The following is a 24,307-nucleotide window of genomic DNA, read 5'->3' as shown; positions in this document are numbered from 1 at the left end:
TCTGTGGATCGCAGGGGGAGCTGGGTTGCACTGTATGTAAATGAGATGTAGTTACTGCGTGTTGGGAATAAGTGCTTGATCATATCAGCTAACATCTGTTTTCCCATCAGGCATTTATTCTGTCCTGAAAATGGCCAAAGCCAAAAGCCCACTCGTAGGTACATGAAAGCTCATAACAGACATAAAGTAGTTCCATTTTGAAGCCCCAAACAGATTCTCTTTGCCCTGGAATATGTTGATTTATTTACACGTTAAAGAAATCTTAAGGCTACTATACCAGTGCTCGAGGGTTGCTTATTTGAAGAACCAAAAAACTGATAAAAATTCACCGAAACTATGAAGTTGCTGGGACTTAGCTAGAGCTTATTAAGTCTTTGTTGGAGTGGTCTTTTCTGGCAGTGAAGTGGGCAGAGTTGCTCTGTATTTATCTTCAGGTTTGGGATTAAGTTATGGCAAGTAAATGCCCACTCCAGATAATCATATTCCCTAGAGCTTAATGAGCTTTAATTTATGTGCATTAACTTTGTGGCATTAGCTAATGCATTTACCTCTGCTTTCTCTGCTCGCACTTCTAGCACTGGGCTGTGGAGCCTCCAGATCTGCTAGGTAGCCTGCTGAGCTGCCACTTCGTTCCAAACCACTCCAAGCACCTGAAACATTTCACAAAATTTTCCCCCTTATACATATTTGAGATTTCCTTTCACTTCTGGTGCCCACAGCCCTGGTTTTGAGCCAGCTGCTGCAATGCCTGAACGCTGCAGAGGGGTGGTCCAGAAACACCCGTGGCAGTGGGCTTGCTGCTGGCTGTCAGAGGCAGCCGTAGAGCCGAAAGCATTGCACCTGAGGTCGGCAGTCCTTGGTCTAGAGGTTTCCAGATGTAGTGGTGGTACTGGTAGAGAAGTCCGCTGTTAAATGCCACCTCACATACCGTCTCTGAGAGAGAACAGTGACAATGGAGAGCGTCGACTTGAAGCTGTGAGTTACAGGGCAGATATGTACCATGAGCCGGAATGCATGCTATACATATGGGATCCTGTATGTGGTTTCAATTTATATGCTAATATTCTTCTTTTTATATTTTTTTCTCCTCTCCTTTGCTTTCCATCTCTATCTTTTATAGTTCCTGGCGGAGCCAGCAGCAATACCACTTTTTTTCTTTTGGCAGTCTGCTGGTGCTTTGGATTTCGATTTCCTTTACCTACTAGATATATTTATATATGTAGATATTAAAATAACACAAAATGCATTTTGTCTGTTTCTGTTCATCTTGAAAACAAGGTGCAGCTGTTGAACTGCAGATGAGTTTTTGCTTGCCGCAGGCCATTCTTACCGCATGTGTTGTATCGCTGCAGCCAGGCAGCGATAAATACCTCGGTACAGTGCGATGGGGCTTGCTTCTCTCTCCCTCCCCTTCAAATTACAGACATGTATGTGGTAAAGAAGAAACTTGGAACAACGTTTGTGGCTTCACTCATAATTTTTCATCACTTTACGTTTCCTGTGGTATAAATTTCCCTTTCCATTGGTGGGAGCTGGGTGTCAAAGAATTTGTGACGTGAGTTGAAATCCTTTCCTCCTCTGGGCCCCTCTGGTCCTTGCTGTGGGATCTCCTTGCTCCCTGCTGTAGGTTCTGCTCTCCCATTCTGATTTCCTATCTCCTCGTTCCTTTCCTCCCCATGTTGTTTCGAGCCATGGGCATTCCCATCCTATCTTCCTTCTTGCCTACAGCAAACAGAGGATTTATCTTAAGCAATTTTCAGCTGCAGGTCCATTGAGATGCCATGGAAGATGTTTTCTGAGGTGTCAGGCCAGCACCGAGCAGCTAGAGAGGGCAGGGACCAGGTCAGCAACTTACAGGGCCCATTTCCTCTCGCCTCTGCAGTCCCTCCTGGTTCAGAAGGTCCATAAATCAGCACAGCTCTGAGGACGTGCTGTATTTATGATATACCATGCTGCCCTGAGAGGTTGGTGTCCAGGATTTTGAGTCATGGGATTACTCCCCAGCATGTTAGTCATGTTTCTTGGCTGCAGGACGGCGATCAGGGTTGTGTAGGGTCAGAGGTGGTGACGTAGCAGAGGGAACGCAGCTGTAGATCCGTTAGGGTTAGCTGCAAGTTCTTGATCAATTTTCTCTCTGAAAAGAATACTTTTTCTTACAGAAACCCTTATTTTGCTCAGAAATATCTATGTAAAAGTTTTTTTTCTTAAAGAGAAACAGCAACTTTTTTGAGACTCATGGAGAAGTCAGATATGCAAGGTGTGTTTAATTGACAACAGGGATAACTTATTTACGCTGACACATCTCTCAGGACGTGGATGGGGAACCGCTTTCCAGCCTTTGGGGGCCACCTGTTTTCCCCTGGTGCTGTTGCCATGTCCCATACGTGGCGAGGCACCAAGCATCGCTTCATTCCTCCTCATCCCTCTGTGAACACACAATTCTCTCCCTCCTTCCTGGTGGCCCCGAGGGACAGAAGTGGCTCTGAGGTACCTCATGAGCCAGCTGCCTACCGGTACCCCTCTTGTTTATTCAGGTGATGTGGAGAGGCTCCATGTGAGTGCTGCCTTGTGTTTCTTTTCCTGCTGTTGTATGCTTCCCCAGCTTGATTTGAAGTGCCATCAAAGCCTCAACAACCTTGCTAAGACTCAGGGAAGGGATCAAAATGCTGGAGATTTGCACACTGGGTCTCCTCCCATCTGTCCTGCCTGGCCTTGCCTGGGGCAGCGCGTGCTTGGCCTTGCAGCAGCGCACGCCGCCGCACCGCGCTGTCCTCCGGTGACATACTGTATTTTGTTCTCAGGGCTGGGACGGCAGCGATGCTCTGTAACGGGCTGATTTGCAATTCCCTGACATATGCTAGTTACAATGATACATTAGGTTTCGGGAAAACAGCCCTCCTAATATACATGGGAGAGAACACACCAGATGACTGTTATGAGAGAGATCTGAGATATCTTATTTAACTTAATATCAAACCAAATGGAGAAACTTTGCAGGAACGACTGCCAGATTATCCTCTGAGGACTACAGCCTGGCTAGTTGGCTGCCAATAAAACTACATATTTTCGTATTTACTAATGGGGGAGAAATGAACTCTCCATGGTGAGTAATTCAGATAGCGACAGCTCCAGGCCCTCTTCATTCATCACTATACAGCTTTCTCCAGGCAAAGGTCAGCGACTATGTTTGGTTTGCTTGCCTCTGTTGTAGGATTTACATTCATGAATCACTGGAGGGGCTGCGATCGCCTCCTGGCAGCGTGGCCCAAGTGAGTTGCTGTTTCAGGAACCCGTACACCTCCTCCCTGCTCGTGTCGGAGGAAAGACCATGGCGGTGTTGTAGGGCATGGGGAGGATCAGGACTTGGAGAGTTTACTCCCTCATTGCCTCTCACTTGCTTTACCTTAGGCCTGTTCTTTCACATGGCGAGGGAAAAGAGTTATTATGATCAAAGCTTCATCCAGAGATTTATGTCACCTCGCCGCTGCTAGAGGAGAAGCGATGTCTTTTAAGGCTACCTGTGCTTATCTTGGAGCAGGTCAGTAGGTCACACTCAGATATCCTTACTTTCTTTTGAAGGGTAGCACTTGTAATCCAGGTGTTGGTACATCTTTCGAACTGCAGATAAGGTACCGTGTTCTGTAAAACTGATCGATGTATACATTCTTTCAGGATTCGGTTACATTAAGTTTATTTTAATGAGTATGGTCTTGAACTTTTCACAGTAGGGTTTAGTGAACAGATTGGAAATCCTGAAAAAGACATTAGAGTAGGGTGAATAATTCATAAAGAGTAATTTATGTTATGAATGTCACCTTCTTCTATTTGTGAATTGCTTGGGAATAAGGTCCGAATTTGGTTGTTGATTAAAATTATGCACCAAATAATTTCTGTCAGCAATCCTTACTTTGTAGCTCAGCCCGAAGCAATTTGTTGTGAACAGTTGATACTCAGAAGCTCAGCTGTTACATTGGACACAGAAATTCCAGGACTTATTTTTCCATTTTGTGATTAGATTTTCAAAACTTGTCAATTTTTTTTCATTTGTTGAAAGGATTCCCTGAGATTTGAGAGTATTCTAATTCATCAGTGTGCAAGAATACTGCAATATTTGCCAGAATTTCCTGTTCTGGCCAGCTGTTCTGCCAAATTTTATTTCATTAGAGGGCAGATGAAGCAATTTCATTAACAAATGTAAACAGTGGATTTTTTCCCCTGTATTGTACCTACTCTGAAACTTCTGGTTTTCATCATGACCAAGATACAAAGGCCATTTCCATCATGGGGACATAACCAGGCTTGTTATTTACTTCTTCTAGGCCTAAAGTTTTCGGAATGAACAAAGAGGAGCTGGCTTCTTTTTGTCCATTTCTCCTTTCCTAATAATGAGTCGGAAAAAGTCCGTGTCAGGCCTGTAGATTATCAAATGTTGTTTAAGTAGATTTCTGTTTTGATTTTGTCTTTATCTTTTTTATACAATGTGGATTCACCCAGTAGCAAGAATTAGCTGCCTGCAAATACGTTTCATAATTTTCACAAAACTCCTCAGCTAATGAGAACTGTGAATCTTTGCACTTTCTCAAAACTCGAAGCTCGTGTCATACTTCCAAGCACACTAATGTGTAGAAATTGCTTCAATCTTTCTTTTACCCATTGTAATGGGCTTTATTAACGCACCAGATTGCAATATAGAAAATTAAAGGCATTAGACATGTATATTCCTGCTTATTTGACAATGTGTATGTTGCTTACGTGAGGCTCACTGGCTGTAATAGCTCTGGATGCCAACTTTTTATTTCGTTGTGCTGAGACTGGTGGCTCTGGTAAGCTGGGGAGTGATGCTGACCTTCTGAAACATCCTATGTTACATTGCCTCTCTTTCTAGCCTGTCTCAATGATCAAATGTTCGTTATAAATTTAAAATCCAGGAAGAACTTCAAGACACCTCTGTAATGTGCCCCAACTACGTTTTAAGCTGTTGGATGAGCAGCGGAAGGGCAGCTGGAGGAAGGCACAAACGAGCAGCACGTGCTCCCAAGCTCAGCTGTTCCCCTGCCAGGTAGACTTCTTGAAATAGCATTGCCCACAGGGATCCTCTGTTGCGTTTGAAATGATAACTGGCAATCTGCTGGAACCTGTGATGCTTTTTCATCTTTTTGTGCATGGCTGTGCCCTCAGCCTGCCATGTGCCTCCCATATGGAGCGAGCCCCGGGGCTCGGTGCCCCGGCTGCGCGCACGCAGAGCGCGGCAGTCGCAGGGCAGGTGCCTGGGCTCTGCCGGCACCGAGCAGTGCAGGCTCTGCTCTATGCACATGTGTAACTAGACGACTTATGTGTGCTCAAATGCCCCAGCTGCTGCTTTTTGGCAGGTAATCAGAAAGAATTAGCATCTGATGTTTACCCCACTCATGTTTTTTGTATCTAGTCCTTGTGCGCAGGGTTGTAGTTCAATTGTAAGTTCTTCGTGGGCTGCAGGTTTATGTAATACGTAACTCTTTAGCCCTGAACTACTTCATCAAAAACTAAGTGATAGTGCTGTATGTTCAATATTTATTCTCCCTTTTGCGCTGCAACAGTCAGAGCAATATAATAGGATCTATTTAGCATTTGCTCATTTGCTTTGCAGAACCCTCTTCCTGCTTTTTCTCCACTTATGTAGGTGTAGTATTGCTCTTAACTGTAGATTGCAGTTTGTAGGTTTTGACAGAGTAAACACATACTCAAATCTGTTCAGAAGATCCTTGGTTAATAATAGATGAGATGAACATAACCTCTTTTAATTCAACATTACACATACTTATGTGGGGTTTGTAGAGGAGGCACACCGTGATGTCTGACATGCATGAAAAGACAAAAATATGAATGTCCATATATTTTTTCAGTGCACAGTTCCTTACATTTGGATCAAAGGAAAGGAAGAACAAATTCCAGTAAACCTGTATGTATTATTTTGAACAGTAGCTCACTCAAAAGACCCTATGTCTTATCTGTATCACTCGACTAAAAAGATGCAGAACAGATCAGTGGAGAGCAAAAGGTAAAAAGTCAGCCAATTAACTCACTGATCTTCTTCTTTGTAGTAGTAAAACGAGATTTGACACACATAGGTGTGTACTGCATAAAGGGATGTGCTTTTTGAGCACAATGTGGTGTACAAGGTTGTTGTTATAGACCTCTGTCTTGATATAAATAATAGCCAACATTCCGGTTTAGGCATTTCCAACAGGAATTGAGAATGTAGTTAATCCCTTCCTGGTAAGAGGAGCTGCAGGCGTAGCATGACCAGTGAGTGATACAGGAGTTACTGGGGGAGAAGGTGGCAGATGGGTGAGTCTATATCTAAGCTTCTCTATCCACATGTTTTCCATAGGAATCAACTGCTTTTAAATATATTGTACTGACATAAAGTTGTGTGATCCCACAGTCTAAACTGATTGGTGTATCTATTTGCACTGAGAAGATGGTTTGTGGTACTGATATTCTAATTTAATGTTTGGTTTCTTTTTTTTTCTCTCCCCCCATTATATTCAAAGGGGCCTCCTAATATCAGACCCTGGCCATCATTCTTAGAAGTATCTGGCTGTTCTTTGCATGCATGCTTCACCGAGGAAAGATTGGTTCCAGGTTTGAAAAGCAAGTCTACTTGCTTTTTATGCATACAAATATTTAATTGTATTTCAGGTCTTTTTAAATGAAGTATAGCTAAGAGTCCCTCGTTTTAATTTTAGCCATCTATTAAATTTGTACAAGTACTGAACAAAAATTTACAAATGCCTAAGTTTACCTTGGCAGAGTACAAAAAGGGATTTAAAAGTGAATGTCCGTCAGCAATTTTACCTCTATGAATCACTTGTGAATTAGGAAAACCTTCTGTTTGCACACATCTTTCACTTGTGCTGAGTGCCGTGATTGTCAGAGAGTCACATACAAGAGGCAGAGAAGAGCAGAGTCCCAAAGACCAGTTGCTGCTACCTGAACTTTGTAGTTCTTGAGTTTTTGCTTTTATAACCCCCTAATTGTTTGGGCACAAAGGAGCTGAGTCAGCACTGAGAGCTCTGGCCATACCGGGTGACTTTGCTTTCTGAAATGAAATGTTGGGAGAGTTTTTGAGGTGTGATTTAGTTCCCTCCACAAGACAGCAGCAATGAAAAGGATGGTGCAGGAGCTGAAGAAATGTTTGTTTCTTAATTGATTCCTTTCCAAAGAAATTAAAAAGGGAGGAAATTTGAGTAGCTGCTGAGAGTTCTGTTATCTACTTGTGTAACCTTTATTTTCCAAGGTTTAGCCAGTATTTATACATCTCTCTGCAGAGCTGTATTTTGGCACCAAAATATTGGTTGTGGTTTGCATAATCATATGATTCACTTCAGTAATTGCTTGCAAGAAAGCTGAAGTTATGCCTATTTTTCAAATACAATTAATTTTAAAATGTTGTGCTATTTTTAAAAAATATCTTTAAAGTGTGGAAAAAGTCAAAGTTTTGTTCACTCTTGAGAGATGTGAGAAGGGGCTTGGAGAGAGTGAAATTGAAATATAAGTTCTCAATTTCTAAGAGATGGAACTAGAATTACTTTTTCTTTTCCTCTAGAAAGGATATAAAATTTCATAGAAAAAACTGTAGGAAAACCCTTTTAAAATATTTGAATGAAAAACTTTGATTTTCACTATCCTGCCCTCTTTTTTCTCCTCCTCTTTGCCCAAGGTAACTACAGCTCAGAAAGAAACAATCTTGGGTAGCTAGGTCTCATTTCTGAAGCACCAGTTTTACAACCACGATACACTTGTAAACGTAGAGGTTAGTGAGTGGGTGAACAAGTTGGTTTATGCTAAAAGCATTTCGTGCCTGTGAACGTACTGATGGATTTATAACCAAGGATGTGTTAGTATATTTAAAAGTTTGTCTGTATTCACGTTGGCCGTTACAGCAAAGACATCCCAGACACGTAGTGTGCTGAGGATCACAGGCCCAGTGTAAAACCCTACGAGCTCATCATCTTGTCCTCTGGCACCTAGCTGAGGAACACCCCTGGAGATGCCGATGTGGGCCCCTGTATGTTTGTGCTTCACGTGCAAGTGGAGTCTTCGCTAGAAGCACGATGTGACCTAGCCATACTTGGATTTTCAGGGAGCAGACTGATTGTTTCATCTGCCACCAGATAAAACTTCCAGAGAACACTTGCTGTGTTTGTCTGCCACCACAGGAGAAGCAGTTGGCAGGCCAGGGGTTAATTCTCACTGCTCTGTGCAAGAAGCTGGGTCTGATCACAGTCTGCTGTCATGAAGTTAAGTGGCCTCTGGCTTTCCAGGATGGAACAGGTTTCTTCTACATATTATAATTCTGACTGATTGAAGGCTGCTTAAAGTGGTTGAAATATGGCAAAAAATTACAGCACTTGTCCTCAGGCTCTTGCAGAAGAGCCAGTGTTTTGTGCTCCTCATTCTCCCTACCTCCCCTTGTGCTCTCGTGCTTTCCCAAGGTTTATTATTCCTGTAGATCTGCAGGGAAGCTGGGCATTTGCCGATGGGGAGATGCTATGTTCGTGGCCACCTGAGCACCCGTGTGTGGGTTCTGCTGTGGGAGCGAGGTGAGCGCCTGATCCCACACCGCTGTGGGCTGCCCCGGCTGCTGCATCGCCTCTGTCCGGCTTCTGGGGACAGGATTGATCCTCTGCTGAGCACAGAGGCGAGGGGAAGAACAAAGCAGTTGTGTTTGTCCATTTGGTGAAGAAAATGTAAGCGTTGTGCCATCTGTTCTGCAACGGCGTGAAACCCAATGTGAGCTCTTTGGAAAAGGCAGAAAATATGTTCAGAATCTGGGGAAAAGATGGATGTGAAAATAAGATGCTGAAAATTGATAGGAGCCTGGATAACTCCAGAACAGACCAAAAATAACAAAACAAAAAGTAAAAAACAAGAGAAAGGAAACTGCCTTAAAAGGGGAGGTCCGATGCAACGCTCATCAGACTTTCTCCCATTTCTCCCCCATCTCCTTTCACGTGTTTGTTCACTTTTTCACCTTGATCCTACTCAGGAGAGCAGATTGCTATTTAATGGTTCAGAAGTGCTGTGATATGGCAGGAGCCCACGGTGCTGCACCCGTTTGTGCCGGTGAGGTGGCCTCGTCCCTTCTGTCTGGAGAGAAAAGCCGGGGGGCTTGGGGTGAGGCCTCAGCCCCGGCCATGGCCTCGGGCCTGGCCTCCTCCCGCTGGCTGCCAGGAGGCCCCGCTGGGATCCAGGGCACAGCTGTGTGTCATTTTTCAACAGCCAGGAAGGAGAATTGCAGACTCTGTGAAAAATGATAAAATCTGGAAAACTTTTTAAAACGACTTTTATAGCTTGCTGAAATTCCTGCTTCCCCAGAGTTCAGAGGAGTCCCACGAAACTCTTAATTGCGTTAAGCTCCTCGTTGCAGCGCAGCGACCGGCCCGGGCTGGTGGCAGCGCCGGAGGTGAGCAGAGGAGGCTCCGAGGCAGCGCTGGGAGAGAGGATTCTTTCGAGGGACACACTCGTCGCAGCAGAGTAGCGAAGGGGCAGAGCACGGAACGGCGTATCCCTCGTATCCCTCGAGGCTCCTGCTTTGTAAGCTGAGAACCGCGGCGAGGTCGGAAGCGATTCCAGTGCTGAGAGCTGCTGGGAGCGCGAGGTTTTGCTGGTGGGGAGAGGAAGGGTGTCTCGTGGTTCATGCTCTGATTTTGGCTTTCAGGAGATCTGGGGAGAGCTTCTCATCTCTGCCACAGGGTTCCCGAGCAAGTCACCCAGTTTTCCTGCCTCCTGTTTCCTCACTGAGGGAGTGGGGATTGCTTTCCTCCTGCACGGTGCCGTGAGGCTCCGTGGGGTTCGCCGTTTCCATAGAGATGAGGAACCTAAATAGAATTTCAGACCTGTTGAAGGAGAGCTATGAAACCTGATGGTGCGACCAAAAGAACAGCTTGGCTTTGGCTGTGTTGCGTGGGGCAGCTACAACAGGTTGTAAAACTGTCACAGTAGGTGTAAGTACTGTGAAAGCAGGGTCAGTTGGAACATGGGCTTGTAAAAACAAAAACCGTACCAATATAAACTCAACCTGTAAATATGAAGTAATATCACTAGTTTTAAAAAAATAAACTCTGGGAGATTTTCTCTTTAGGATCATCTGGGCATTTTAATTTGACAAAATCTTTTGGTCTGGCAGGAGTCCAAGACCAAGAAGACCAGACCTGCTTCTGTTCTTTCTAGGGCACCCTGGAGTTTCTGAGGCTTCTCACTGTTTGTATTAAAGACCTTTAATTTGCTATAAGATGTCAGCTGGGGGATGAAAAATATGGACTTATTCCGTGTTTTGTTTTAGGGAGAGGGAGGCAGGGGAAATCATGTTTTAATTTAATTGTTAGGCTCTTACTCTTTGTGAAGAAATGAAGAGACAACTTTTGGGTATTCCTTAAAGCACCATGAATTTTTTTCCTCTCTTTCTCATTCATATTAGGAAAATATATTTCACATCTTCAGTCTCTCTGCTGAAATAAGAGTGATTTTTGAGGTTCTGATCATTCCCATTTAACTTCTATAGGAACATTTTGGTTTGGTTGCATTTGCGGGCATCCTGAATCCAGTGTTTTCAATGCAGCCATGCCACTGACTTGTATAACAGAATAACAATGCCATCTGTCTTGTCTTTTTTTATCCCATCTTCAAACATCCTTTAAAAAAAAAGAAAAGTGCTAGTTTACTTTGACTGTAGAGGGAGAGGAAATGTTCATTGAACTTGTAGCAATAGTCATCCATCTCTCACGTGAGTTGGCAGGAGCTAATTTAGGACTTTGTAAGATGTGTGGGTTAGTTAAATGCTTCTGCCAAAGCATTTTAGTTTTTTTATTTATTTATTTTTGCTAGTGTTAGCTTCCATTTGACAGTTTCCTATGCATTCATTCCCTGATCTTCCTGAATTGTGTATCTTGGGCTCCTGATGGTGCTCTCTCTAACCTAGATCATGTAGTTAGTGGCTAATTAAGTGGAAAAGTCAGGGTGTTGTGGACCTCCTTTGTAGTTTTTCAGAAATGTTGGAAGTTGTCATCCGTGAACCTCAGTGGCTCAGATCGCACGCCACATCTTGACTTACCTGCGGTGTGTTCATCCATCTGCCTCTGCTGCTGATGCGCTGGCTGGAGCCTCTTTGCCCTGCACTCGGGCTGTGTCGCTGTCCTGGGTGGGCGCGTGTCACCAGTGGGATCCTCAGCAGCGTTCTGGGTGTCCTCAGGAGACACAGGGCAGCGATGTTGTGCCCCTGCTGGGTACTTGTTGTTCCTCTAGGCAGGACTTAGAGGGATGATTGCAGCAACTGACTGGTTTGAGTGGTGGAGCTGATACAGATCTGGTAATTTCATTTGTAAACTGACATTTTTTTGCATTTGTAAGAGGAGATAACTGGTTTTCTTACCCCTGTATTTCCTTTGTTCCACATTCCTGGCTCATAATCCTTGTAACTTCATTTGGACGATCGACTTTGAGAAGTTTGTTAGCATTGTTGGCTCAAGAGCTACAAATGTTTTTCTCTCTCTGCCTAGTAGCCTAAATTAATAATGTCTGTTTAATTATAAAGTAATCTCATGAGATTTACAGGCAACTTTAAATAACAAAGCCACATTGTTTTATAGATGATGTGCAAAATATGGAAACCACCTCTTCAAGAACTCCCCTACTATCTATCTTGTGTTGTAATAGTATTGTCCAAATAAACAGGCCATGTGTAAACTCACCAGAATGCGGTGGCCCTAAGCCAGCTCTACTGGTGTGAATAGACTAGTCTACTGACACATGGTAAATAATCTGATTTCTAGTATTACTGAAAGGTTTGCTGACTGATTTATGCTTCTTTTTTTACATTTGTTTTCCATACCCTGTTATTTTCAGGGAGTGCATCCTCTACAGGCTCTATTTGACTTGGTGTATGTTGTGTTCAGCTCCTGACTATCTAGTTGCTGGTTGCTGCAAAGAGGTTGGAGCTTCATTTCTGTTTTTTTGAGGAAATCAGCCACTCTTTTTTCCAAAGAATATAGGTGGTTTTCATTTTCTAAAATAAAATAATATTTACAGCCTACCTTCTGTGTCAACACCTACGGATTTCTCATGTTTCTCCAGTTATCTAGCTGGGCTTGGATCCTGTAGAGTTTTGTCTGTACAGGTGAATATTTTAAGTTCTGCTGTGGAGCATGAAGTTTGATGAAAAGCTTATGGTTACTGGAGCCATAGTTTAAGGAATAGGCAGAGGCAATATTCTTCAATTCAGATAGTAATGAAATCTTATATTAGTTGCTGGAGCCTTGGAGGGAGAGGGGGAGAAAAGTATCATGAAAAGCACAGCAAATAATGTGAAAAACTGGAGGCGATCAAGATCGGATCATGGGAATGGCTGTAGGGCACTGGACCAGATGTCAAAGTCCTTGCGTTGTCTCCAGAACCGCTCAGTGGTGAGCGATTATCTCTGGTGTCTTGGCATCAGTACCCTTCTGGGCTTTAGTTACTGGCAGATGTGCCCTGCTTCCACAGCTGAAATGTGTGTTGTACTGGGCAGGGCCCCCAGTGCCTGTCAGGCTTACTGGTTTTTGGACCCAAGATCTCTTGTGCAGCCCTTCTTAAAAGCTGGCTTTACGTTTTTATTTGCGTTCGTTCCCCTGGCTCTGAAGCAGTTTTGAGACAGTAGCTAGACTGTTTCATCTCCAAGTTTTGTCAGTATGAAGTCCTGTAACCTCTTTATTGTAGTTTTTATTCTATAACCTCTTCATTTGATCTTTCAGCTTGAGACAGATCTCTCAGTGCAACTTTAGACGGGGAGAGTTCCTACATAGGGGCCTCCTCCAGGTTCTCAAGGTGAGCATGTTTTGAAGAAGCTCACTTAATTTTGCTGTTACAGTACTGTCTCTGAGTGCTCCTTTACACCTTGATAATCTGTTGGACTTAGATTCCCTGATGAGTTTTCAGCTCCTGATCTATTTCAGAAAGGTTTTTTTGATTAGTTTTTATGCTTTTTGCAAGTTATTCCTTGGACTCTTTTTTTGGCTTGCCTTTATTGTGTTTTTACATTTAATCTGCCAGTCTGAGTGTTTCAATTTTCCTAATTTGGACTGTTTCATTTTTTATTACTATTATTATTATTTTATTTTATTATTTTGGAAAGATGCCTGTATTCTTCGAATAACCCTCCCTCGCCTTGCTGTTTAGCAGTGCTGACTTTCATTTGCTCTTCCTGAACTCTTTTGATGGCTGTGTACGTTTGCTCTGGGCCTTCACTGTCTTTAAATAGTTCAGTGCTACCTGCAATGAGGTTTTCTTTTAGGTGCCCATTCAATTCTTTAACAAGCTTCTTTATTCTTACATAGTTATCCTTTTCGGAAGCAAGCACCGCAGTAGAAATATTACAGGTTTTGCTGCTCTTGCCACGACATTGTACACAAGCACGTTGTGCTCAGCGCTACAGAGTGTTTTTTCAACCCCAGCAGTAATAGTTCAACCACTCTGCTCACACAGTCGGAGGCTGCATCCCCTTTGCAGCCTGGGTCTTAGAGCTTCATGAAGCAGTCATTAATGATGCCCAGTACCCATGGGAGTAGTGGACATCTCCCATTGCTGCGTGCTTCGTGCCCTTGTGGCCCTTCTGTTCTCCCTCAGTGTAGCTCAGTTGATATTGCTGTCCCAATCAAGCAGTTGGTAGTATTACCCTATACAGTTGTTTTCCTATTTATATCTAGAATCACTCTGGATTAAATTCCTGTATTCTTTTTTGATATGGTTAATGTGAGTTAATTCTAGACTCTCTTCTTCACTGGCAGACTGATGTTCCTGTGTGCTTCCTATCCTGCTGTTAGTGTCCCCAGACTTTTCATTGAGTGTCTGATATGTACTTATATCAGCACACATCAACATTTACCCTTCTGCACCTTCCTCTCCTTTTACTTAAAATCCTCTTCACAGCATTTTCAGTATGCAATACAGTGATGATATGGGAGAAGCTGTTCTCTCCTGTACAGACTTTATCCATTCCAAGGTTTCTCCCCAGTGCTTGGTGAATCCAAGCTCTGTTTCCATACCCCCTAAACCCAAACCTTATTTTCTCAGCTGTGCACTGCCTGTCTGACTTGTCCTTTCAAGGGGGTGGACATGGTTAGAACAGTGCCACAACAAAACTCCCGGTTTCAGCTTGCAAATTGACATGCAGAACATCCGTCCTAATGCCCCCAATGACCATGAGCACCAGCTCCTCCCAGTGCTTCCTCAGAGACCCTTTGCATGCTGTGGGATTTGCCACCTTTGGTCTAGGCATACGGATCACCACATGGATCCATTGCAGTAAGGAATGGTGGTTGTTTATATGAGAGTGCAAATAACCCTGCCCCTCCACGGGACTTCTACCTGCACTTATTTCACTTGCAGCAGCAAGGAGGCAGCTTCAGGCTGTCTCTGGGTGGTCTGTCTGGCATCCGTTTTTGTGGCTGGCCCATGAAGTCAGGGATGGAGAGCCTCCAGCTTCCTTCCAGCTACAGCCAAGTTCCCACTGTCCCAAAACTGCCCTCTGTCTCACTGGCTCAGGACGAAGCAGGGCTTTGGGAAAGGCTGGGCTCCCTTTGCTCGAGCAAGGGGCTCTTTGAAGAGGCCCAGCTCGTGCTCGTGATTTTGTTTCACCAAGGACATAGACCACCAGCTACGGCCGAGTTATCTGAGCCCGGTTTGCTCTCAGCTGATGCCCTTTATTTCTTCTGCAGGAGTCTGCTAAAATGTATTTATTATCGTTCAGCACCTAAATCTTCCTTAATCTCTAGGTACTAATGCAATGTAAAGAATAAAAAATATTAATATAAAGATTCTTAAGGATAGGCTTTTGAGGTAATTTTTTTCTTAAGCTACGTGAGGTTGTTTGTAACATTTCAGCCCAAAATTTCCATTGGGGCTTCTTTTTTTTTTGTTTCTTTCCTAATATGTCCAAGTTTTTCTCCATCAGTAATTCTTATTCTCTCTATGCTTTCAAACGCCAGAGAGTTATCATATGCCTCCTTTCCTCTGTCATATAGACAAATAGTGCACATTAGTTTTTTGATTTAATCCTTCTTAATAAGCCCGTTCCTCCAGGGATTAATTATTTTAGTTTCTGTACTGATTCTTGCACTTTGTTGACATCTTGTACTGGAAGCCTAGAACTGAGCACAGGATAAAATTGAAAGCTCATCTCTCATTAGGTTTCAAGCTCTCATTTGGATAACTGCTTTTCAGGTTTGTCCCTCCCATACAGGGGAAGAGCAGGAAGGTTAAAATAAGCCTGGCTGTGGGATGTGGAAAGGAAAACAAGTGCCAGATATAGTAAGCTTCTGGAGCTTTTGTTTCCCCTCGGCCTTACAGGCATAAAATTTAAGTAAAACTTGTGTTTAGCAGAGCATGGCTCTGTTTTCTAAGCCGTGGGTAACTGCACAGACCACCCCTGGACCTATCTGTGGATGGTTTGGGTTCGGAGAGGGGTGGAATGGGGCCAGGGGCCTCTTGCCTGGGTGAGGTTTTGCACCTGGGGGTCTGGCTCCCACTGGAGGTGCTGGTGCCAGAATCTGGGGACCAGGCAGCCCGGATTCTGTCACGGTTCCCATCTTCATAGGACTGCCTTTTGGGGTGAGGATCCTGAACCCGCTCGCTGTGTGGCCACACGGGCACTGGGCTGCTGAGGGACACGGGGAGAGCTCGGCGGAGGAGCAGGCCGCGGTGGCCCAGGCCCCGGGCGGCTGGCGCTGCGCTGGAGTTTGCTCTCTGCAGCACCGGTACTCCTTTGGAATATGAAATGTTGCTGCAGTGCCATCTTCTTGAGGGAAGATTCGGGATTTCTATTATTTATAAAAAAATATAGTAGCTTTGAATTATTTTAAATGCTAAGTTTCTACAGTCTCTACTCAGATTAATTTAGTATATTAAAAAAAAGAAAAAAAATTTAATTTAGTAACCCCTTTTCCTCCAGTGTTTGGTCTGCATCCTTTTATCTTATTTACCATAGCAAAGCCCCGGACTCTGTTTCCTACCCATGTATGGATCTGGTCCAGTCCTGCTGCATTCGAGAGGAAGGCTGCTTTTGGGAGGCTGCAGTGAGGCTCTGGTGAAAGTCTTTGGCCTGTCTTACACAGAAGGTCAGACTCAACTGCTTTAATATTTATGAATTCATTTATGAATCCTGGCCTTGAGATTTATGAATGTGACACCCGTTGACTTCAGTGGGTGGTGATTTGTGCCTTAAGCAAATATATTTTTGAAAAGAAACTTGTGTAGCAACCACCCCAGTTTGTGAGAATTTGAGCTGAAGAGCTCTCCAGTCGGACTGGTTTTGTTTTCTTGCAGAATGTCAATTCATTTTTATTGCTGAGGGTAGAACTCAGCTATGCGTTTTGTCAGTGACCTCAGAAATGCTTTATTTCAAATGGTTCCTTGTGTTAAAATGGGAAAGTTAATCCTTTTGGATCTCGCTGTTAGCAAATTCATGGACTTGATATTCATGCTTTTCCTCCCTGAAAGATTAAAATTGAGAAACTCTCTTGCAGAGAACTGCAATTACTATTCCCTGCTTGCAACAACAGCAATCAAGTTTACAGTCCCCTGAGTCGGCACGATCTGCTGCATTTATCATTTTCGTTCTTAACGGCCATTTAATAACTCACCTCTTTCCCGTTTGGAATTACGCAGACCTGCGGACCTCAGACCTAGAGACTTCCCAAAACGTTCGCGCTTGAGCATTCTTTTAGCTAAAAAACCATGCTGGGCTCTGTTTTAAAAGCTACCGGGTTGTAAGAGGTCTGGCAGCTTAACTCTGGAGATGAGGCTCCTGCTGGTGGTCCCGGAGGCACCTGAAAGGTGGGAGCAGACCTGCCAAAGGAGCGATGCTGCACAGCATCAGGGACGTCTGCCGTGAATCTGCCTCCTCCAAGTCTCTGCTACACTTCTGCAGGCTGCATTCTGTGTTTGGTACAGATAACTCTGCAGAAAGCCGTGGTTTCGTGTATGTTAACGTAACCTTTTGAAAACGCAGCATCTCTCTCTTGAACTCCCAGGATTTTGGGGTGAGCAGCTGCCAGCGCAGGGGGAGCAGGCGGCGGGGGACAGAGGCAGGAGGCTCACCAAAGGGAGCCGTGCTCGGGGCACCTGCTGCTGCCCAGAGGTGGGCACTGAGTGGCCCAGGTGAGAACCGGGTGCTGTTCTCGTAGAGGCAGGGCGTAGGGAAGCAACGGTTTCAGTGTTGGCCAGCGGTTAAAGCGAGGCACTGTGGCTGGAACGCTTGTGTCTGTCCTGAGATGTGCTGGTATTGCTTTAGTCGTGTCTGTTTTCTTCACAGTTCAGTGAGAATGAGAGGCACAGTCTGTCTCACTGTTTTGTCTCTCCGAAAACCACAAAAACCGCTCTTAAAAACACAGAATGAGTTATTCCATATAAATGCACGGTTTGGGCCCAGATTCTCATCTGCTGTAAACTAACGCGGCTGTGTTAACTCGGGTTATATCGGCTGCGGATCTGTCCCACTGCTGTTGTTAATCACACCTGCAGCTGTGTAGTGGCTCAGCTGGGCTCTGTGGACAAAACTTTATTTTCGGTAGCGGTGGAAGCATATAGACACATGAATGGATGGGTTTTCTTTCTCCCTTGTGCTGCAAGGACCGTCAGAAAGCAGACTGTCATGAAAGCACCCGTAGTATGAATAGCTCTTGTGTGCTGCTTTTCATTAGGAGATCCCAAAGTGCATTAAAAATGTGACCTTAACCCTGCTCTGCAGAGGATAAATAGGGTCACTAAGAAACATCCAGCTTTCCTATGGTTACCCAGCAGGCTCTGCCTGTCTGTCTATCAATCTATCTATGTAATTCGTATTTGTATACATAACTATTCCCCTACCTTCTTAATTGTGTTGAGAAAGTGTAGAAAATAAAGCAACTTAATTGCAAAATGGAAAAAAGCTGAAAGATACTAATTTTAGACTGACAGTAATAAAAAATACATGTCAAAAAAAGAATCTTTTTCCCTTTCCCCACCCAGCCTGGGCCTGAATAAATAGGACAGTAACAGGATATAGCACAGTAAGAGGCAACATCTTCCAAATGTTTGATGCAATTCCTTCGGTGCCTCCATTCTGTTTAGAGAAAGGTGGATTTGCTTGTGCAGTGCTTCAAGAGTTCAAGACGTACTCAAAGCATCAAATGCAAATCTGACATAAGAAGCTCTTTTTCCATTGTTATCTATATGAATGAAGACAAATGGAAATAAAATGCCAGGCATGTCTGTTCCCGAATCAGTGTACTTTATGATTGAAAATAAATACATTGCAGGACTGAAAGCGTTGAGAAATCCCACGTGGGCTGGAAGGAGCTTGCAAGGTCTGTGTTATGTCCTTGGTTATACCCCGGACTTCCTGGGTGATCTCGCTCCAGTCATCTGGGCTCTTTATGCATCAGGTCTGTGGTAATGTAATTGAATTTAATAATGTTTCCATACCTGACTTCAGCGCTGGGAGGACGTGTCTGTTGCTGTTTGGAAAAAGCATGTTCTTGTGGCTCTAAGGCCTGGAGAAGGATATAAATAAAAATAGCATATGCAGTTTGCTTTCTCATTCTCTGCCGAAAGCGTCATGTTAGTGCCCATTTAGTCAAATGTGTAGCAGTCAAGTATATGTAGGGTACAAGCACATTGATAAAGAAGTAGAATAAGACCTTGTCTGATTTGCTGTCCTGCAGATGTAAATATTTTTCTCTTTCGAGTTACCTGCAGAATATTTTTTGGCAACTGTACAGTGACGTACGAACCTCCCGTCTCTGCGTCTCTGTGAACTGATTGCTGGGAGGGTCCCGTACTGCAAATTCCCCTCTGGAGGCTTTGCTGACATCAGAGTGCAGGCTCCTAACCCAAGCTCTGAGCTTAAATATCAGGTAGTCTGAACTCGGTATAAGGAGAATAAGTCCAGGACTGTATTTAGGATATGGTCATGCACAGGTACATTGTGTGGCCAGTTACCTTTTCCAGAATCAAATACCCCCCCAAAAAAAACAGAACTTTCTCTATTTACAAAAATAGTGTTTCCAAGAGTCTGTGCAACACTCTGTTATGGATTTAACCAAGCAGACACTTAGAATTTTTTAAATTTATTTATTATTAATTTCAGATTTGCTCACATTTAATTTTAGCTTTCTGTCTGTATCATGTGCTTGGAGATTGGGAAGTAAATCTGCCTTTATATGGCAATGAGAAACTTTGTAAAGCAGTACTAATGAGGAAGAAAATGAACATTAATTAAACTTGCGGTTACAGGATGGGCTGAAGCTCTGGAGTTGTGCAGCAGCAGCTAGATGGGTTGCTTCGTTACAGCCTAGAACAGGGAGCAGCGATGGGAACGAGGAGACAATTAAGTTGCTCACCAAGTGCAGAACCAGTGAGACATTTAATTAGCCACAGGAGCTAATGCTCGAAAACTTGGAGTTTTCTGCAGAGTCTAAATATGCCAGGCGGTTTTTCTGTCGAGTTAGACTAAAAGAATGCCTTCAGAAACGCGAGAGGGGCTGAGGAGGCTGGAGAAGAGACCTCCTTCACCACTGAGCTCTGCAGTGCGGGGCAAGCTGGCGAGGAAATCCCGGTGGTCCCACCACGGTGGTGGGGTCTGGCATCGGCAGCGGGTCCCAGGTGGGGGTGATGACCTGATGGCAGCGTCCTGTAAAGCCGAGTGGTAGAGAAGGGTCTGTGCAGTCATTGCATTTACACGTATCCATAGGTCCTAGGGGTCCTCGTGAGCCTGGCAGGTCTTCGGGGTGGCTCAGGAGCTCTGTTACCCCACAGGAGATTGGTGATCAATCATCACCTAAACCCTCGCCCTCTGTATTGGGATGGACTCATTTGTGCCGTATCAATATAACTCTTGTCGTAATTAGACAGGACAGGCACTCTCTGCATTCCTTATGAATTTTTTCCTGTGGCTTTCACTTCTAAAGAACTGCCTTGCTAACCTTAGCTGAGGTTTTGATTCTCTGAACTGCAGTTTCCTTTTGATTAAGTGTCTTCTGCTCTAGTCTTCAGTGCATATTAATGAATACTAAGCAGTGCTTGACTCGAGTAATTTGCAGCTGGGATCTGAAAACTCTTGGAAGGAAGGCCTGGGGATGTCCTGCTTTGGGAAATAATGGGGTATTCTAGTTTTTTTGCTACAGTTTGGTGCATTCCAAAGGCAAATCCATTTGCAATTAATTTGTATCTTTATAAGTCACAGGATGCAGTCACAGCTGCCATCATTATTTAGCAATATTCCCGTACTCACTTTAGTTTCTATTTGAAAGTCCCAGAAGAGGAGGGGAGGAGGTAACAGCTCACTCAGCATCTCTGCCAGACCTGCGGGTACTTCCCAGGGCGGATGCTGGTTCCCCACCTAGTTCCGAGTTACGCAGCAGGCGTGCGGCTGCCGGAGGGGCCGAGGGGAGGTGCTGCTCCTGTACCCAGAGCTCCTGGGGTGGGCGGTGAGCATGGCAGCAGAGGGCTCTGGCCCTAGCGCTTACTGTTAAGGTTTATGAAAGCAGCCACAGGTAATTTGTTCAGAGCTGGAGGAAACTGATAATTGAGAGCCTGAATTCTGCTTTCGCGTTCCCTGGAGTCCAGAGATAGCACCAGAAATTTTTCAGGTCTTTCTGGTGTAACCCGTGTCAAAAGAAAGGCACCAGTTTGCTCAGAAGTAACAGCATTTCTAATTCAGTCATCCAGAGCTATTCTCCAGCAAGCTGCAGCAACTTTAATGCTCTATGTTGTCATCACAAAGTTGGGACAGGTTGGGTAAAGGGCACGGGCAAACTCGTGCTGCCGGAGCCATGCCCCTCCACTGCCCGACTGGCTGCCCAAAGCCCTGGTGTTGAGTTCGTGCCTAAAAGCAATCTCCATTTCCTGGTGGCTTTTTTTGGGGTGTTCTGAGAGATATCAGAAAAAAAAACATTAGGCAATCATCTCAAGCTTTTCAAATTCAAAGCACTTGGCAAAAAAAAAAAAAAAACAAATCAGCCCTTGTAATTATCTCGTAAGACTGTTGTTGTGCGGGTTCAGAGGTGGAGAAATGGAAGTAAAGAAGTTAAATGTCCTGCTTGAAGCAGCAAGGAAATGTGTGGCGGAGACATTCAGGAGCCCCACGTATTTCTTAATGAATCATTTATAACTGTGGGTATATTATTAGGTGGATGGCTTGAACTGTGGATTGCTGTAGGAACCCTAAGTGAATGTTCTTCTCAAAATCTTAAACAAAGCCATATTTTCTTTATTTCAATTCAGGACACGAAAATATGCTGGCTAAATGAAAGACTGTGTGGAATATATATCTCTACATAAATAAATAATTCTTTTACAATACAAACACGCTAACTTTTTTCTAATACTTCTGACCAAAAATAATGGATGTGTTTCTCAGGATTAAAGGAAAAGAGAAATTCTTCATATAAGGGATGAAGTCCAAGATGAAAATGAAGGGTGTGTGGGGGAAGTATTCATCCGTGTTTAAAGGTTAAATTTCTTTCTTTCTGCACTACAACAGGATTAAGGAGGCTGCTGTCATGGGGATGTACAGAGTGGTGTTGGGTCTACCCAAGAAGCAGAGTATGAAATAAGAGCGCCTGATGGATGGGCAGCTCTTCGGCAGTATTCAGTGCCACAGGAATCTCTCTGCGTGCAGAAGGGCCAACACCAGACACAACCAGCTGCACGGAGTGTCAGCATTTGGCCACTGGTTTTATGTCTTGGGCACCAGCCTTCAAATTCTCCTTTGTCGAGGCTTGTAGCCTGTCCCAGGGTGTTGCCTTCATCTCCTCAGGGAGCAGTCTTCAGTCTCAAGAGATTTTTATTTATTTTTTTCCAAAAGCCCGCCATGCGCTGGAAGCTAGATTTCAATTATAAAAGTTGTTCACCTCCAATCAGTAATGGAACTGATCAGACAGAAGTTGCCTCTCTGTTTATTTTCTTGGAAGGTTTAAATTTCTCCAAACTCTCACCGGTACACCCTGCTGCGTACACAGTGGCAGCAGTGTTTTCCCCAGTACGGTCCGTATTTTTAATAACGCATGAACAATTAAGAGCCAGCATTAGCTGCTAAGTTAATAGTAGGCTTAATAAGTCCAGGAATACATACGTATCCAATGATACAGCTTACTTGCCAAAAGCTAAATCACATTTTTTTCATTGGCAGTCAGGCTCCCTGTGTGTTTCTCCTGGGCGTCTGTATGGCATGCGCATCGTATTGCGTGCAGCTGAGTATGCAAATGCTGCTTTCTTCTCCATCTCTGGTTTTGCATTTCTCATAAAACGACATTAAAATTGCCGGATGTAATATCCAATATCCAGAAGAAATGTGTGTGTACAATTAATATATATGTATTAAAAGGAGAGTAATTCTGGAATAAAACATCAGTTCTGAATTTTTCATGTACTTCTTTTTACAGTAAAATGTCAGTCGCTGTCTCTCTAGGTTCAGCACTTACTCGCTTGGTTGTCTTGGCTTCCTTGAGCTGCTGAGCCTGTCTCACCTTTTTTGTGTCTGATGTAGAATCTAAATTAGATAAGAAGAAACAGGACAAGATTTCAAATTCAGTTTCCTCTCTATACAGGCAGGATGGCATCAGTTTAAATTGCTTCGATATAATTTTGCTTCTTTAATCCTTCCTCTTCAATCTGTTTTTGTATACATTATATATATGAAATCTGGGACTGGAAATCTTGCTTAATGTAAGTTAAGACATGACAAATGAACCTGACATTTTTCCAAGGAGGAAACCAAAGAACATACTGTATTTATAGCAGTAGAAATGTAGTTTGCTGCTTGTAGAAGAAAAATATGGTTTGTATGAGAACTTTAATGCTGGGGTATGATAAGAGCGTTTAGATGATACTTGTTTCAAGTGAGGCTGCTGGGTTCAAGGCAGCCAAACTGCCTCTCCTGGAAGCTTGAGGTCGGGCTTCTCCCAGCAGAGGATGTGGGCTCCAGGAAGAAATGTGTCGCTGGTGAGAGCTTCTCGTGGGCACAGCCCCTAAGTCCAGTAGCTTAGGTGTCAGTGGACAGAGTGGGAAAGAGTGTGATGAAGAAGGATCTGAAGGTTGGATTTCAGGCGTCTCTCCTTAATACTCTAAACAGTTTCTTCCACTATTAAGATTCCAGTCTTCATAGTAAGACTTTCTGTTTACACAATAAGTGTTCGTCAGTTTAAGTTCTCAAACACAGATGTGTAAATACACGCAGGAAAATTGATTGAAGCCAACCATCTCTGGCAGCTGCCTGCTGGCTGTGGTCACCTTCCCCACTGGGACAAGACAGCCAGCAGCAGACAACTGCAGGGCATCCAGGTTGCTTCACCTGCATGAAAATGGTAAAAAGACTTTTAAAAAATGTTCAGTCTTTATGCTGGTTTCCCTGCTGTGTTAAGCAGCAGTGAAAACTGTGAGAATTGTTCGGATGATGTCCCTTTGAGGTGCTCTGTAGCAGTGCAGATTTCTCAGTTTTTCATACCTGGGTGTCTGTTCCAGTCTGGATAAGTTTTTCTCTCTTGGCAGTGCACAGCTGACACCTTTTTTAAAACTAGTTTGTGGCTAATTCTTGAAAGAAGTTTTCTTTGTCAGTGCAACCCGTTGTGTCAAGGGGAAGATAATCACAAAGCTTATTTGCCTGCACGCAAGCTGTAGTTCTTTTCTGCTTTGCTTATGAACAGAAAGGCTGACTCTGTGCTTTTTGGCTGTAGAACTGCCCATAAGGACCAGCTCTGAACCGATCCTTTATTTAGCAGAGATAGTAAGCACTGGAGCGTTCCGTGGCTGACAGATAGCCAAGGTCATATTAACTTTCATTGTAGCTGGTTTCTAATTGAGATGGTATTTCCTAGACAGAGTCTTAGACCTGTGCTTTGCTCATTTGGTTCGAGGAGAAATCCCTTTGGTTCAGGGTTTTACCTTTTGTCCTTTCTTGTCAAGTTGGGGAAATGATGCTTCATTTTGCTCTAATAAAGAATTCACCTGATTTCCTCTCTGCATCCTAATTGCTCTCTAGAGAGCACTAATGTGTGCTTAAGCATATTGTAACTGTTTACTCACAGTGTCTGCTGTATGTGCAGTAACACAAAATGTTCGATCTCTGCCTTGTTGCTGCAGGCTGGCATGATTCGCACGGACAAGGATGAGTTTTTCATTGAACCTCTGGAGAAGGGGGCCCACGAGGAGGAGGAGGGAGGAGGCAGAACACACGTGGTCTATCACAGAGCAGCTGCCAAGAAGCAACTTGCTATTGAGAACGCAGATACCCTGTATAAAGGTAAGGCAGAGGTGT

General features: G+C 44.0%; 1 protein-coding gene across 6 annotated transcripts in view; it reads left to right on the top strand.

Moving 5' to 3' along the window:
- ADAMTS2 (ADAM metallopeptidase with thrombospondin type 1 motif 2) overlaps positions 1–24,307 on the top strand; it is a 179,939-nt gene that overhangs the window by 40,162 nt on the left and 115,470 nt on the right. For all 6 annotated transcript variants that reach the window (XM_080555685.1, XM_080555690.1, XM_080555686.1 and 3 more), the window contains one exon: positions 24,133–24,292. In XM_080555685.1, the coding sequence (XP_080411811.1) occupies positions 24,133–24,292 (160 nt within the window). The remainder of the gene's footprint in view (positions 1–24,132; positions 24,293–24,307) is intronic.

Source organism: Anser brachyrhynchus, assembly GCF_964034855.1.
Source record: "Anser brachyrhynchus genome assembly, chromosome: 14".
Classification (NCBI taxonomy): Eukaryota; Metazoa; Chordata; class Aves; order Anseriformes; family Anatidae; genus Anser; species Anser brachyrhynchus.
This window is presented reverse-complemented; position numbering and strand designations above follow the sequence as displayed.